Source organism: Mustela nigripes, chromosome 2, assembly GCF_022355385.1.
Source record: "Mustela nigripes isolate SB6536 chromosome 2, MUSNIG.SB6536, whole genome shotgun sequence".
Lineage (NCBI taxonomy): Eukaryota > Metazoa > Chordata > Mammalia > Carnivora > Mustelidae > Mustela > Mustela nigripes.
In genome coordinates this window covers 19,120,666-19,133,076 of record NC_081558.1, presented here as the reverse complement: position 1 = coordinate 19,133,076, position 12,411 = coordinate 19,120,666, and the positions used below count along the sequence as shown (strand labels likewise).

The 12,411-nt window shown below is 59.7% G+C and overlaps 1 protein-coding gene across 3 annotated transcripts in view; it reads right to left on the bottom strand.

Annotated features, from left to right (window-relative positions):
• Positions 1-269: 269 nt before the first annotated feature.
• BSN (bassoon presynaptic cytomatrix protein) overlaps positions 270-12,411 on the bottom strand; it is a 94,835-nt gene continuing 82,693 nt past the window's right edge. Inside the window, exons 6-12 of one of the 3 annotated variants that reach the window (XR_009402361.1) lie at positions 9,314-11,384; positions 8,219-9,012; positions 7,986-8,085; positions 7,101-7,232; positions 6,772-6,826; positions 6,329-6,421; positions 270-4,218 (exon numbers count right to left, since the gene is read on the bottom strand). Coding sequence is in view for 1 of the 3 variants with exons in the window: in XM_059389738.1 (XP_059245721.1) it covers positions 6,786-6,826; positions 7,101-7,232; positions 7,986-8,085; positions 8,219-9,012; positions 9,314-11,384 (3,138 nt within the window). In the remaining 2 variants the exon portion in view is untranslated. Of the gene's footprint in view, positions 4,219-5,775; positions 5,941-6,328; positions 6,422-6,771; positions 6,827-7,100; positions 7,233-7,985; positions 8,086-8,218; positions 9,013-9,313; positions 11,385-12,411 lie in introns of those variants that run through there. The other 2 variants (XR_009402362.1, XM_059389738.1) reach the window with 2 other exon arrangements.

Genomic DNA, 12,411 nt, shown 5'->3' with positions numbered 1-12,411 from the left:
GCAGGCCCCAGAAAGCTGTTCCATTTGGACACCCGTCTTGGAGGCAACATCTCCTCCCTACAGGTCCAAACTTGGGACCTGCCCCGGGCCTCTTTGTGGAGGGCCATTGATGTTGGCCGGCTTGGTGTAGACACAGCATGGCCTTGCCAGCACTTCCATCACTTGGCCCTTTGACTCTCCCTCTAACTGAACAGACAGGATTATCCCAAGTTTGGGGATTTGTTCCTTGGGCTAAGCCTTCAATGGCAGAAACCATCCCAGAGACAGTCTTTAGGTTGTTTATATCAAGTCCTTTTATTCTGATACCACAGAATTACCTTGTCACAATACAGGGGGAGGGACACCGAAGTACCACGAGTTCTCACAGAGCACAGGAGGACGGCACACAATTCACAAGGTCATGTGGAGGACTCGGGTCATTGCACTTACAACTGTAAACTTGTTTGTTTGACTTTGTACAGCACTCTTCCCCCCTCAGATAAAGGAGAGAAGGAAAGAAAGGGAGGGAGGAAGGGAGGAGAAAGCAAAACAAGACATGGAAGCTAGCAGAGGAAAGGCGTTGGGCAGCCGCCACTCTCCAGGGCACTGGGCTTGGAGAGCGGGAGCCAGTTTGATCCCAGAGGCTGAATGAGGCAGACACGCACACACATACACATTCACACGCTTGTTCACATGCATACACACACAGTATCTCACGATTTCCATGGCTCTCCAGCGCCACCCCAGTGCACGTGGGTACCCAGGGAGACAGAGATGATGTCTCTGAGGAGTTTCAGTTGGTCAGGCCTATCCCTCTGACCCTGTCGGAGTCCACGATGACAAGTATTTACAGAATGGGGGAGGGTGGCAGGAGGGCGGGGGAAGGGCCAAGAGGCCAGGGCCATGCTCCCATGGCAAAGTAACTGCCTGGAAAATGCCCCACGGGCTCCAGAAGACAGGCCGCAGTTACTGCCACCACTGCCCTCTCATCATGGGCCCTGAGACTGCATTCTCTTCCCAAGGACTAAGTGAGTGGGTGGGAGGGGGGGTGTCGCTGTGAAGTGAGTGTATTGGGCCCTAGAGTGAGCAGAAACCCTTGCTCGTGATGCTGGGTAGGCAGGTGTGGAGAAGGCCTAGACTGCATCCCAGATGCTCTTTGCCCACTTGGAGATGTGCTTGATGCTCTCCACCACCCAAGACACCCAGTGCTGGTCCCTCAGGCTCTGGCTGCTGTGCCCCAGAGTCACGGCAGCAGCTGCACAAAGGTCAGGACACCTGTGACACAGAGAGGCCTACTCCAGCCACCTTCACATGAGGTGATGGCTACAGATGTGTCCTGTGGGTAGCTTGGGGAGTAGGGAGTGGCAGATGTCAGAAAGTTCAAAATCAGAGGGCTTGGTCAGAAAGGAAATTCGAGAAAAAGTCAACGTTTTAGAGCCTGAGACTGGGCCTGAGGGAGGTGGACACTGCTGCCTTCTCCCTGCCTGCTCGCTGTTCCTGGTCCCATCCCCTGGCCTTTCATGGGAAGGATTACTGCCTTGGTCCCCCTTGTATCCAGCCACCAGGCCCATCCCCACACAGACCTGGCCCTGGGTAGTCAGAGGTGATGGATAGTGGCCTTCCTTAGCCCTTGCTCAGAAGGGTTCTTACAGCCCAGGCCTGATCTCTGGGATGAGGCAGGTGTCCCGGGGAATGGGCCCGAATCCAGGAAGTCACAGGCCCAAAACAGGTCAACAGCCCCTTGTCCCATCCACAGCTGCCAGAGGTGGGCCAGGATCCCCCTCCGAAGGGCTGTGTAGACCTTATTGGAAAGCATGAGAAATGTGGACCCCTGAGAAATGCATGGTGCAAACCAGAGCAAACTGGAGTAAGGCCAGGCCTCGAGGGGTCGGGTAGTCACTGCCTGCTGCACAGCCGGCTCAGTCAGAGAGAAGCTGGGGTGCAGGGGGGAATACCTGGGTTTCAGGGACAAGGGTGGGCAGGGAGTTTAGGTCCTGGGGACAGATGGAAAAAAGGTCACAACAGAACCTTCTGTGAGTTTTGCTGTTGAGAAGCTTCCCAAGAAACTCAGCTTGAAGCTACTGTCTATGGGAACACCTGCTCTGGTCCAAGATGGCGTTGTCAGCTGTCCTCGCTGCAAGTGCCAGAGGTCTAGTTCTTCCTGAGCACCTGTTGACCCTCCCCCCACCCCCCGCCACCCCAGCCTCTAACTCTTGGCTCACAGACCTTGGAGCCGCCCAGCTACAAAGGGGAGGCATGGAGCATGTGCATTCAGCAGCCGGGGACCCTAGGACGTATCCAGACCCTGCCCTTGGCCTCTGTGTCTCTGGCCAGAGACACAGCCCAGCTCTGTGCCTGAGCCATGTCCCACTGAAAGGGGTGGCCAGACGCCCCTGGCTCAGGGATGGGATAAGAGGGGGAGCAACTCACAGATGGAAATCCTACAGCAAACCTTTGGACTGTTCACCCACGCACTCCTGTGTGGGCCCCACCAGCGTGTCTACTCCAGAGGCTTCTTTTCACCTGCCATCCTGGTTCGAAAAGCCCGTGGGACGTGTGAGGCCCCACACTGCTTGCCCCATGGCCTAGCCAACAATTCCAGCAGGTCCTCACTAGCTTGTGCAGAAGTCAGCTAGAAGCACTCCAGGAGGAGAGGTTCTGAGGCAAAAAGAACTCCCAAGCAAGAGGGTCGAGCATTTAAAATGGATGAAATCGTGCAAAAAGGCTGCGAGCTGTGCATGCTCCACTGCCCGACAGGCGACGGTGACTCACCTGGCAGCAGCGAGTCTTGCCACAGGTCAAACATGCCACAGACTGAGAATTTCACACACACGGTGGGAGCAGGGGGCGGGGTGGGCGTTGATATGAGCATATCTATCCGGTTTCTCAATTGCATGTTTGCAATTGACTCCTTATACATAACATGGAATTTATTAAATATTAACAGTTGTCTTTGAGGGTTTATATTTCATTGCATAGAACGTTAGAGATGAGACTGGTGGGGGTGCCCAAGAGGAAGGGAGGCCCCCAGGGTAAGGGCCTTGGGGAGGAATGCCACCCAGTCCGCCAGGTGGGTGGACGGTGCCATGCTCCCCAGCACAGGGCTCTGGGCACGGCCCTCGGCTGGCAGGCCTGGCCCCTCTGCTCTGAGCACGCCCACTGGTGATGGCTTAAGAAGGACTGGATTGCACAGTAAACAGAGGCGGGCTGAGGGGCCTCCCTAGACCTCGCCCTGGGGTTGTGCTCTTGGTAGCCTGCTGCCCCCTATTGCTTCTGAGTCAACATTCTCCCTGTGCTGAGCAGGGGCAGAGCAGAGAGGAAACCAAACCATCAGTCACAGGTGGTGGAGGGGAGAGGCAAGGAGGTGCGCAAAGAAAAAGAGAGAAGGGGGAGAAGGAGAAGAAAAGAAAAATGCTTATGAGGTATACATGTAAATTAAACTGAAATGATTAAGGCTGTTCTTGAAATCAAAAGAAATCCCCAGGTGTACAAACAAGGAGCTGGCTGGTCGAGACAATGGTGGTGCTGCTGGGATGTCACGATGGCTGGGGTGGGGTCGGTGGGGGCGGGGGGATGGCTTTGAGATGGTGGCAGGCGTGCTATCATGCTGCCACCCATGGGCTAGGAGAAGCCTCAGCCAGTGCCCACGCTGCTTTTCGGTGCTATGGCCTCTTATTTCAGCGATGAGACAGTGTTAGGTCCTAATGTTTGTAAAGTTCTCCCAACCCCACACTAGCCACATGGAGGTCTGCTCCAATGTCACCCAAAGGGCAGGGTGAGGGAAGCAGGGCCCTGTGGCCACAGAGGGATCCGGGCCAGCTGGAATGTGAAGGAAACGGAGCCCGGGGCCCCCAGCCCTCGGTCAAAGCCCCTCTCCAAGGCTGTGGAAAAACTTCTGGCATCGTGGAGGGAGGGCAGCATCCGTCAAAAACAGGCAGCCTGCACCCAAACTCTGTGTATAACGCATAGGAAGCCTGGCTGGCCGGGCCGCCGTGGCAGGGTGTCCGGAGAGGGCTCCTCCCTCCAAGCGAAGGCTAGGCCTCGAAGGTGGTGCCCTGAGGAGAGCAGGGTCTCTGGAAAGACAATCACAGGTCCCCCGGGCCAGTGGTCCCAACATGTCCAGCAAATGCTTCACCCAGGCAGCTGCTGTTAGAAAACATCTCGTCCTCAACTGAGGCCTGCCTGCCACGTCCCACCTGGTGTGAGTCTTTGGGCGAAGGGTTTGCCGGATTGCGGATGCTTGGAGGAGAGAAGGAGGGAGGGGGGAGGGAAAGAAGGAAAGAGAGAAGGATGTCGTCAAGAAGGGTGGAGGGCTGCGTCCCATCCTTACCTTCATCTTGGTTGGTGGCCTGCCAGGCACAGCTGGCCTGACTCTTTCTCCCGCATGGGGTCCCCACCCACCGAGCCTTGGGGAGATGGGTGCCTGAGCCATTTTGAGGTCACATTGGGAAGGACGGGAAGCAAGAAGAATCCAGTTGGCCAGGAAGGGACATTTCTTGAATATAACATAAGTTGCTTCAGAGGAAGGAAGATGGGGTTTTGTTGAAAAGGGCCAGCCTCCCCCAGCCCGCTTCTGAAACGGCCATAGAAGACACCAGGAGACGGGCACTCACACAAGCCCTGACTGCTTAGCCCAGTGGCTGGCCAGATGCCAGAACCCGAGGGAGACCCCTTTAATGACAAAGTTAGTGGCCTAAGGGCCCACCCAGCTTGCATAACAGGCCGCAGAATAAAACTGTGCCCGGGGTTCCTTTCGCTCCTCTGTGATGGCACCCTAGCCCTAAGCCCAGGGTGGGTTCTGCCACGGAGTCGGCCCATGGGCTGCCCCTCCTTCCCTTCAGCATAATTTGTGATTTCACATCTCTTCTGGGGCAACCCCGAGGAAACATCCGTCTGGGTGGGAGAGCGGCAGGGAGCCCGCCGTCGTGGGCTGAGGGCAGGAGAAACGCTGTGGGAGCCGCACTGTGGCCCTTCACTTTTGCCTACAAAACCCACCTGAGCTGGCTCCCGCCCCCTTGGACTTCACCCCTGACCCCCATTTCCCTCTGCTGTGGCTCTGGCTGTGCTGGCCTTTTGTCAGGTCCTGGGGCCTACCTGTCCCATCCCAACATCATCCTGCCTCAAGCCTTACCTCGCACCACCCACTTTCTTCAGAGCAGCCCCAGTGACCCATAACCTGCCTCCCTGGCTTCCCAACACTTCTCACCTTCAGAAATCACCTTTTTCATCTTTTTATGCTTTTAGCTTATTTATTCTCTGTCCCGCTCACATGGACTGTCAGCTTTGGAGGGCAGGGACTTGGTTTTGTTCCCTGCTGTATCCCTAGCACCTGGAACAGGGCCTGGTACCTGCCTACGGCCTGACAAACATTTGTGGAACAAATGGATACATGGATGGAAGACTGGGCCTTTCAGCGCCCCCACTGTTCCCCCAGAGACAGGCAGCCCTTTGGAAACTAACCCCAGCTCCTTCCTTCAAGCAGCGCTGGCCTGGGCTCCCTGGTGACTTGCTGGCTGACCTTTTGGCCCTGCCACACTCATGTGGGCTCCCCCTGAGAAGCATCCAAAACCCTGCGCTCTGAAGCTGAGAAGTGGCAAAGGAAGGGAAGGGGAGAGGGCCCTAGGGTTATGGAGAGGTAGGAGTTGGTCCCTGACTGGGCACAGAGCAGGGCCACCAGCCAGGCTGCCCTCCCTGCCATCCTAGAGGGCACACCGCCCCTCTCTCTGACACAGAGACAGGACTGAGGCCAGAGAGGGCTCCAGGAGGAGGCTTCTCACTCCATGCTGGTCACTGCAGCCCAGACAGAGCCAGGGCTCCCATGTAGAGGCCCCTGCATTCTCTCCCTGGGCTGACCTGGTTGGGGGCTGAGACCGCCCTCCGGGGACCTTGCTCTCCTCTGTTCTGTTCCCGTCTGCCTCACTTGTCATTCTGCTCTCCCATCTTGCAGGTCAGGGGTTCAGCCTGTGAAGCCAACAGTGTTTGAAGTTCATGCCCATGGCTGCGGAGCTCTGCAGGGTTGGGGACTCTAGCCCCACCTGACTGTCTGGAGCAAAGTCCCCAGCACCGGCCTCAGGGAAGGGGCTTTGGAATCAGTGCCCAGCGCGCACAGCCCCCAGGTTGAGAGGCAGGGTTGGCTCATGGTTGGGTCCTTCCCCAAGGTTACTCCCTGAGTCATCCCAGCCAGCTCAGGGGTCTCTGCCTCTCAGGTAGCTGCCAGACCCATCCCAGGTGAAGGAAGCCCAGCAACCTCCTCCCAGTTCACACTTGCAGGAGCTACATGGGTCTAGTCAGCCAGGCCTTGGACCTTCACCCCTTCCTCTGGTCCACGTACCCTGGACCTGACACTCACTGTTATACGCAGAGTCCAGAGCTGTGCCCAGGCCTCTGACTCCAGAGATTTTTCCACAGCAATGATATCATCTCCCTTCACCTCTTCAAGAGCCTGTGGAGTATTTACAGAGGAGGGTTGGGGAAGAGCTGCGTCCCAGGGGGCCCAACCTACAAAGTGAAGCCAACTCAAGGCTGTGAGAGCCCTGGGGTGGCGGTGGTAGGGGTGGTGGAAAAGGACAAGGGGATGTTGGCCCCGGCTTCCTTTGCTGGGCCCTCTACTGAGTTGTCCCCTGTGTTAGGGCCTCTGTGTACTGGGTCCCTTCTCCTCCTCCTCCTCCCTCATCCAGGAGAGGATACAGCACCTCTGGCCACATCACCCACTGCTGGAGACCAGACTCCTCCTAGAGGCTCCCTCAGGACCCCCACATGAAGGGAGGCTCGGTCTAGGCAACAGATACTTACCCTGCAGGGCATGGTCACCAGAATGAGGAGAACTTTTTGCCAAAAGCAGAGACAGCTGTGACATAGAAAAAGGAGAGAGGCGTCAGGAAATCGGACTAGAGTCCCTCCTAGTTGGGGCCTCTTGGCACCGTGAAGCCCAGTCCAGCACAAGGGGCAGGGACATCCCACACCCCCCACCACCAGAGAGCCACTGGGCAGCGGCAGGTAGACCTTGAGGCTGGCCTGTGGCTGACTGGCTGAGCCTGGAATCATTGCCCAGACCCAACCCTGGCCACAGGAGGGCCCTGGAGCTGCTATCCATGACGGAGCCGGCTGCGGGCAGTGCCTACCTTCTGTCAGCTTGCCGGCCTGCTCTGCTGCCCCACCAGGGAGGATTTTGGAGAGCACACTCTCACCCTCGGCGCCTGGCTGGCCAGCAGGAGCCCCTGGGGTCCCTCCAGGCCTGGCTCCGGCCTTCATGCCTAGGGGGAAAGAAACCACCATCAGGAGGCAGGGTTGGCCCTTCAGACTCTGAGTGGGAGAACAGCCCTGAGGGAATCTGAACATGGCAACCATGAGGTAGGAGAGTAAGCAGAAGAGAGAGAGGTAATAGGAAGTTAAAGGCATGGGAGGAAGCAGAAAAAGGGAAGTTGAGGCAAGTGAGGAAGAAGAAGAGGAGGATGGGAAGACCGAAGGGAGGAGAGAGAGGAAGGAAAGAGATGGTAAGAAGCCGTGGTCCTGGCCCTGCACTTATTAGTCCCTTCCAGATTCCCGGCCCAGAGCTGCCTGGGCCCAGTGCTGGTCACCCCACTAGCTCATCCTTTTGTTTTGTTTCTTAAGATGTATTTATTTATCTTAGAGAGAGAGAGAAGGAGAGAGAGGGAGAACACACACAGGGGGAGGGGCCAGAAGGAAAGACTCTTCAAGCAGATTCCCCTCTGAGCGTGAGCCCGACCTGGGACTCGGTCCCATAACCCTCAAGCCACAAGATCATGACTTGAGATGAAACGGAGAGTCGGACGCCCAGCTCACTGAGCCACCCAGGTGCCCAACCACTAACTCACTCTAACCCCGGGCTCATTTTCCGTCGGGAAGGTCTATGGAACCCTGGTTACCTTCTCAGGGAGCAGAGCGGGTGTGCGGTGCAGGGGAGCTCAGGGTGCCGGTGGGTGTAAGGAGACAGGGCAGGCCAGGAATTCTGGGCCGTGGCCAAGGGCACCACAACATAGGCTCACCTGCAGGTCCAGGTCCTGGTGGTGGTTGGGCCTGAGGAGGCCTCCCCTGTTGGGGTGCCTTGGCTGTCCCTTTAGCGCCATTCACCTGCTCTGCCCGTGGCTGTAACACAGAACCCACTGCTGAGATACTGTCCGATGACCCTGCCCACGCCCAGCTGGGAATCGAGGGCCCGTCCGAGCAGCAGCCGCAGCTTCCAGCCTGGGTCGGATCCACATGCTGGAGCCCTACTTACCGGTCCTGCTGGCTGGGGGCCCGTGGCTGTGGTGGGGCCTGGCTGAGCCTTCCCCGCTGGCTGGCTAGTGGCAGGGGCCGGGCCCCGGGCAGCTTGCTGGCCCTGCTGCTGCAGCCGAGCCTGCGCCGGGGCTTGCTGGGGGGGCTGCACCCCAAGACCTTGCTGTTGCTGTGGCTGCTGCTGCGTCTGTGGCTGGCGCGAGACCGTGGCCGAGGGGGTCTGCCTCGATGGGGGCGGCTGTGACGGCTGCGGCCCGGGAGCTGCCTGCCGACCTTGTGGCTGTGGCTGGGGTTCTGGCTTTGGCTGCGGTGCGGTGGGCCCCGAGTGGGCCTGTCGGGAGCCCTTCTTGCTGTCAGAGGCATGATGGTATGCTGACGGAGCACGGGATGGCTGTGAGTATTCAGCGGAGCTGGGGTACCCAGGCTGACCCTTCTTCTGCATGGCCGGGCCCGGGCCGGGCTGAGGGTGAGGCCGGGCCTCGTGGCGACCCAGGTCCCGAGTGTGTGGTTTGGCAGCACGCCGGCCCGGCTCCTCGCCAGCGTGGCGGCCTGAGTGCCGCCCGTGGTCACCGTGGTGCCGGTGTTCCTTGGCTGAGGCGTGGCGGCTCGGGCCACCCTCATCATGTGGCCACAGGCCCTCCTCGGGGGGCTCATCGTAGTCGTGGTAGCTGTGCCTGGCAGGGCCTCGCTTCTGGGAGGAGGAGACTGCATGGCCCCCGTGGTGCCTGAACCGGTCAGAGCGGGCATCCCGGGGCTTATCAAACCAGTCTGTCTCCTCCTGGCCCAGGTGATACGCTTCAGAGACCAAAAACAGAACACCATCAACCCCCGGGCTGGCCGCAGGGGGAGGCCCAGCTGAAGCCATGCAAGGAAACCAGAGAGTGGGCGCCACAGCCACAAGCATTAACACTAGGCCCCCAGCCCGCCCCCCCACAACCAGGGCCAGGGCGCAGGAGGAGCCACCTGCAGCAGGGCCCCCACTGGAGGAGGCGCCAAGTCAGGCCCCTCTGGGACATCTCAGGGCCCAGGGCCCCATGGGTGGGCAGGCCCCCCAGGGTGCTGAGCGGCTGCGGAAATCACCCCTGGCTGCCATTACCTTCGCTGTCGGAAACTACGCAGTGCGAGTCGTCCAGGATGTAGCCCTCCTCACGCTTATACGTGTGGGCCCGAGGCCCGTCCTTGACGTGCTCCTGGACGTCAGGCATGGAGTGGCTGGAGCAGAACTGTGGGCAGCTGTCCCCAGGAGGAAGCGTGCTGCCGGCAGGGCGGGGCCGCCCCAGGGGGCTGACGGGGCTCTCCTCTTCAGAAGTCTGGCTCCGCATGGGAGGCCGGGCCCGGCCGTGGGCCATGCTCAGGGACGAGGGCTTGGGGCCCGCTTTTTGGAGTCGTTCCACTGCTTCCCGTTCCCGCTCATATCCTTTGCCCCGGCCACCGAAGTCATGGCTGGACAGCTTCTCCCCACTGTATGCAGAGGCCCCCCGGGACCGGCTGCTCCCTCCATACATGCGGTCATCCTCCTCCACTGGGTCCCGGCTGGACATCCCATAGTACCTCTGCTGCTCATACACGTTCTTCTTGAGCCCGTAGGTGATTTCGTCCTGGAACTTCCTGCCCCGAGAGGCCAGGCTGCTGCTGACAGCGGGGGAGGGGTAGGAGGCCAGATCTGACTCCACGTCCTTGGCCTCTTCGATAGGGGAGAACTTGGAGATCTTTTGCTCCATGCCCTGCTTCCGGTGCTTGCTGCGCTTTGAGGAGATGGCCGCTGGTGCCAGGCTCTTGGACGGATGCTTGGGCCCCATGGGGCCTGGACCATACTTCTCCGCTCGAGTCCCGTGTCTGTAGTCGCTGTCACCGTAGTAGTGGGTGCTGGTTGGTCGGCCATTGGTCTCCATACTCCGGTGGTGGCTGCTCTTCCCACGGGGGTCATAAGAGTCCTCCTCGGATTCTTCCTCTCCTCTGGTGTAGCAGCAGGGCAGGACAGGCCCCTCCAGGAGGCCCGGTTCTGCGGGCTCTTTCCCAGGACGCCCGCCGCTGCTCGGCCCCAGGGGCTCCAGTCGCTGGCTCTCAGGGGCAGTGGAGGTGCTGTCCTTGGTCAGCTCACTGATGTCGTCAATCATCACGTAGTTCCGAGGGACATTCTGCTCCAGGCTGGTGTAATGGGAGTCAGCGGGGTAGGTGGAGGCTGAGCTCAGGCTCACGCTGCTACGGTCACCGGCCCGGGGCAGCTCAGCAGCTTTGCCTTGCTCATAGCTGCTGCTGACTGCTGGGCTGCTATAGCTGGTTTCAGACGGGGCTGAAGACATGGCCACGACAGGGCTGGCGATCACCTCATAGTTAGTGGGCACCTTCTGTTCCAAGTCAGCTAGTGATGTCTGGCGTGGCTTCTGGTGGGGGGCGCGGCTGTCGGCGGGGACTGAGAAAAGAGCGCTCTGTGTGGTTGGCATGGGTGTTTGGGCTGTGTAATGGCCTGTGGGACGGAAAGGCTGTTGGCCCGGCAGGCCAGGCTCAGCTGGATAGCTGGTGCCGGGAGGAAAAGCAGGTGCTGGGTATGTGCTGCCAGCGTAGGTGGGTGCTTGGTGGGCCGGGAATCCATTCTGAGTTGGCCCACCACTGCCTGCAGGATACTGCGGGGCCGGTGGGAACCGGGGCTGTTGGAAGGCAGTGGGGCCAGAAGGGGTGGCAGGAGCAGCGGCAGTGACAGGGAAGTCTGCATACTGGCCGGCGGGAGTGGCACAGCCCTGGAGCCGCAGCTGGTTGAGCTCGCTATCCGACAAGTAGTCACGATGCTCGCCGAGCCCACGCAAGGGTGGGTAGTCACGGCCACCCCGGTCTTTGGCCAGAGACTCTTTCCGCTGCGTGATGCCCAGCTCCAGGTACTTGAGCTTGGCGTCGATCTCCTTCTCTTCCTCATCCAGCTCTGCTTGCTTCTTGCGCAGCTTGGTGGACTCATGCTCCACCAGCCGCAGGTCCCGGTCCAGCTCCCGGAGCAGGCTGGCCTTGGTGGCAGGGACAGCGGTGGGCCCCGCCAGCCCGTGCTGCAGCAGGCTGGCTGCATACAGCTGTGGGGGGGCCTGGCCAGCCAAGGGCAGGTGAGCCTCCTCTGGAGGGGGGCTGGGCAGTGTCCGCTTCACCTTGCGGACCAGGCCGTTGGGTGGCAGCGCCGACACCTGAGACAGAGGGAAGGGCGGGCAGCACTGAGACCCAAGGTGTGGGTGACTTGGTGGGGCAAAAGGTGGAAGAGCCCTGGCTTGGGTTGGGGCAGAGGCTTGTCCCCATTCAGTGGGTGCTCTGATTCACCAGGCAGCCTTGAGGCCGGCCCTGTCCCCGCACTGGTGGAGATCACCGCTGTCCAGCGATCCTTTCACAGCCCTTCTCCCTCCCAGCACTTTGGGCAGCAGCAGGGGAAGGGGGGACCAGGTGCCCCTCTGTGCTGGTCTCTAGGACTGGCCTGCCTCCGAGAACCTCTAGCACGCAGGGGCTCTGAGAATCCCTGCCCTGGTGTCCTGTGGGCTGGCCACTCTCTGTCTCCCACGGAGTGTCCTGGGGCGAGGAGGGTACAGTCTGACTCTGGGGTTAGGTATAGCAGCCGGTGGGGACCAAGGGCAAGTGGAGGGCCATGGGCAAAAATGGAGTGGCTCCTGGGTGCCCAGCAGGCTCCCTAGAGGATCATGGGAAGGGGCACATGCTGACTGTATGTCAGTTACTGTAGGCTCTGGGTCTTTTCCTGCCTCCTGCCGTACTTCTCTTCTAAATGACCCATCCAACTAGCTGCCCTGTGCCACCACCTTCCAAACCCTCTGCACTATGCTCTCTGCCTGGTGCCCAGTTCCTTCCACATCCCCATGAGCCCCCCCACTCTCTGGGGCTACCAGCTCCCCTTTAGGGCCTCTCTGGCTCTATCTCTGGCTGCATGGCTTCCTGGTCCAGGCTCCCTAATGCTGCTGTCCCCCCACCCTCCAGCTCTCCTTGCCTGCCCTGATGTTCCACATTGCCTGAAGGTCCACGTCGCTGGAAAGTTTACACTGGGGCCTTTGTCTCTAGCTCTGAGCCTTCCCAGAGTGCCCCAGGCCTTTGTGTTTTCACGAACCACCCAAGTCCCCAAAATACACCAGGGCCTGACATTGGGCTTCTTGCTTTTCACCTTGCCAAGAAACTACATAAAAATCTCCGACCCACTCTCACATGTCATCATAA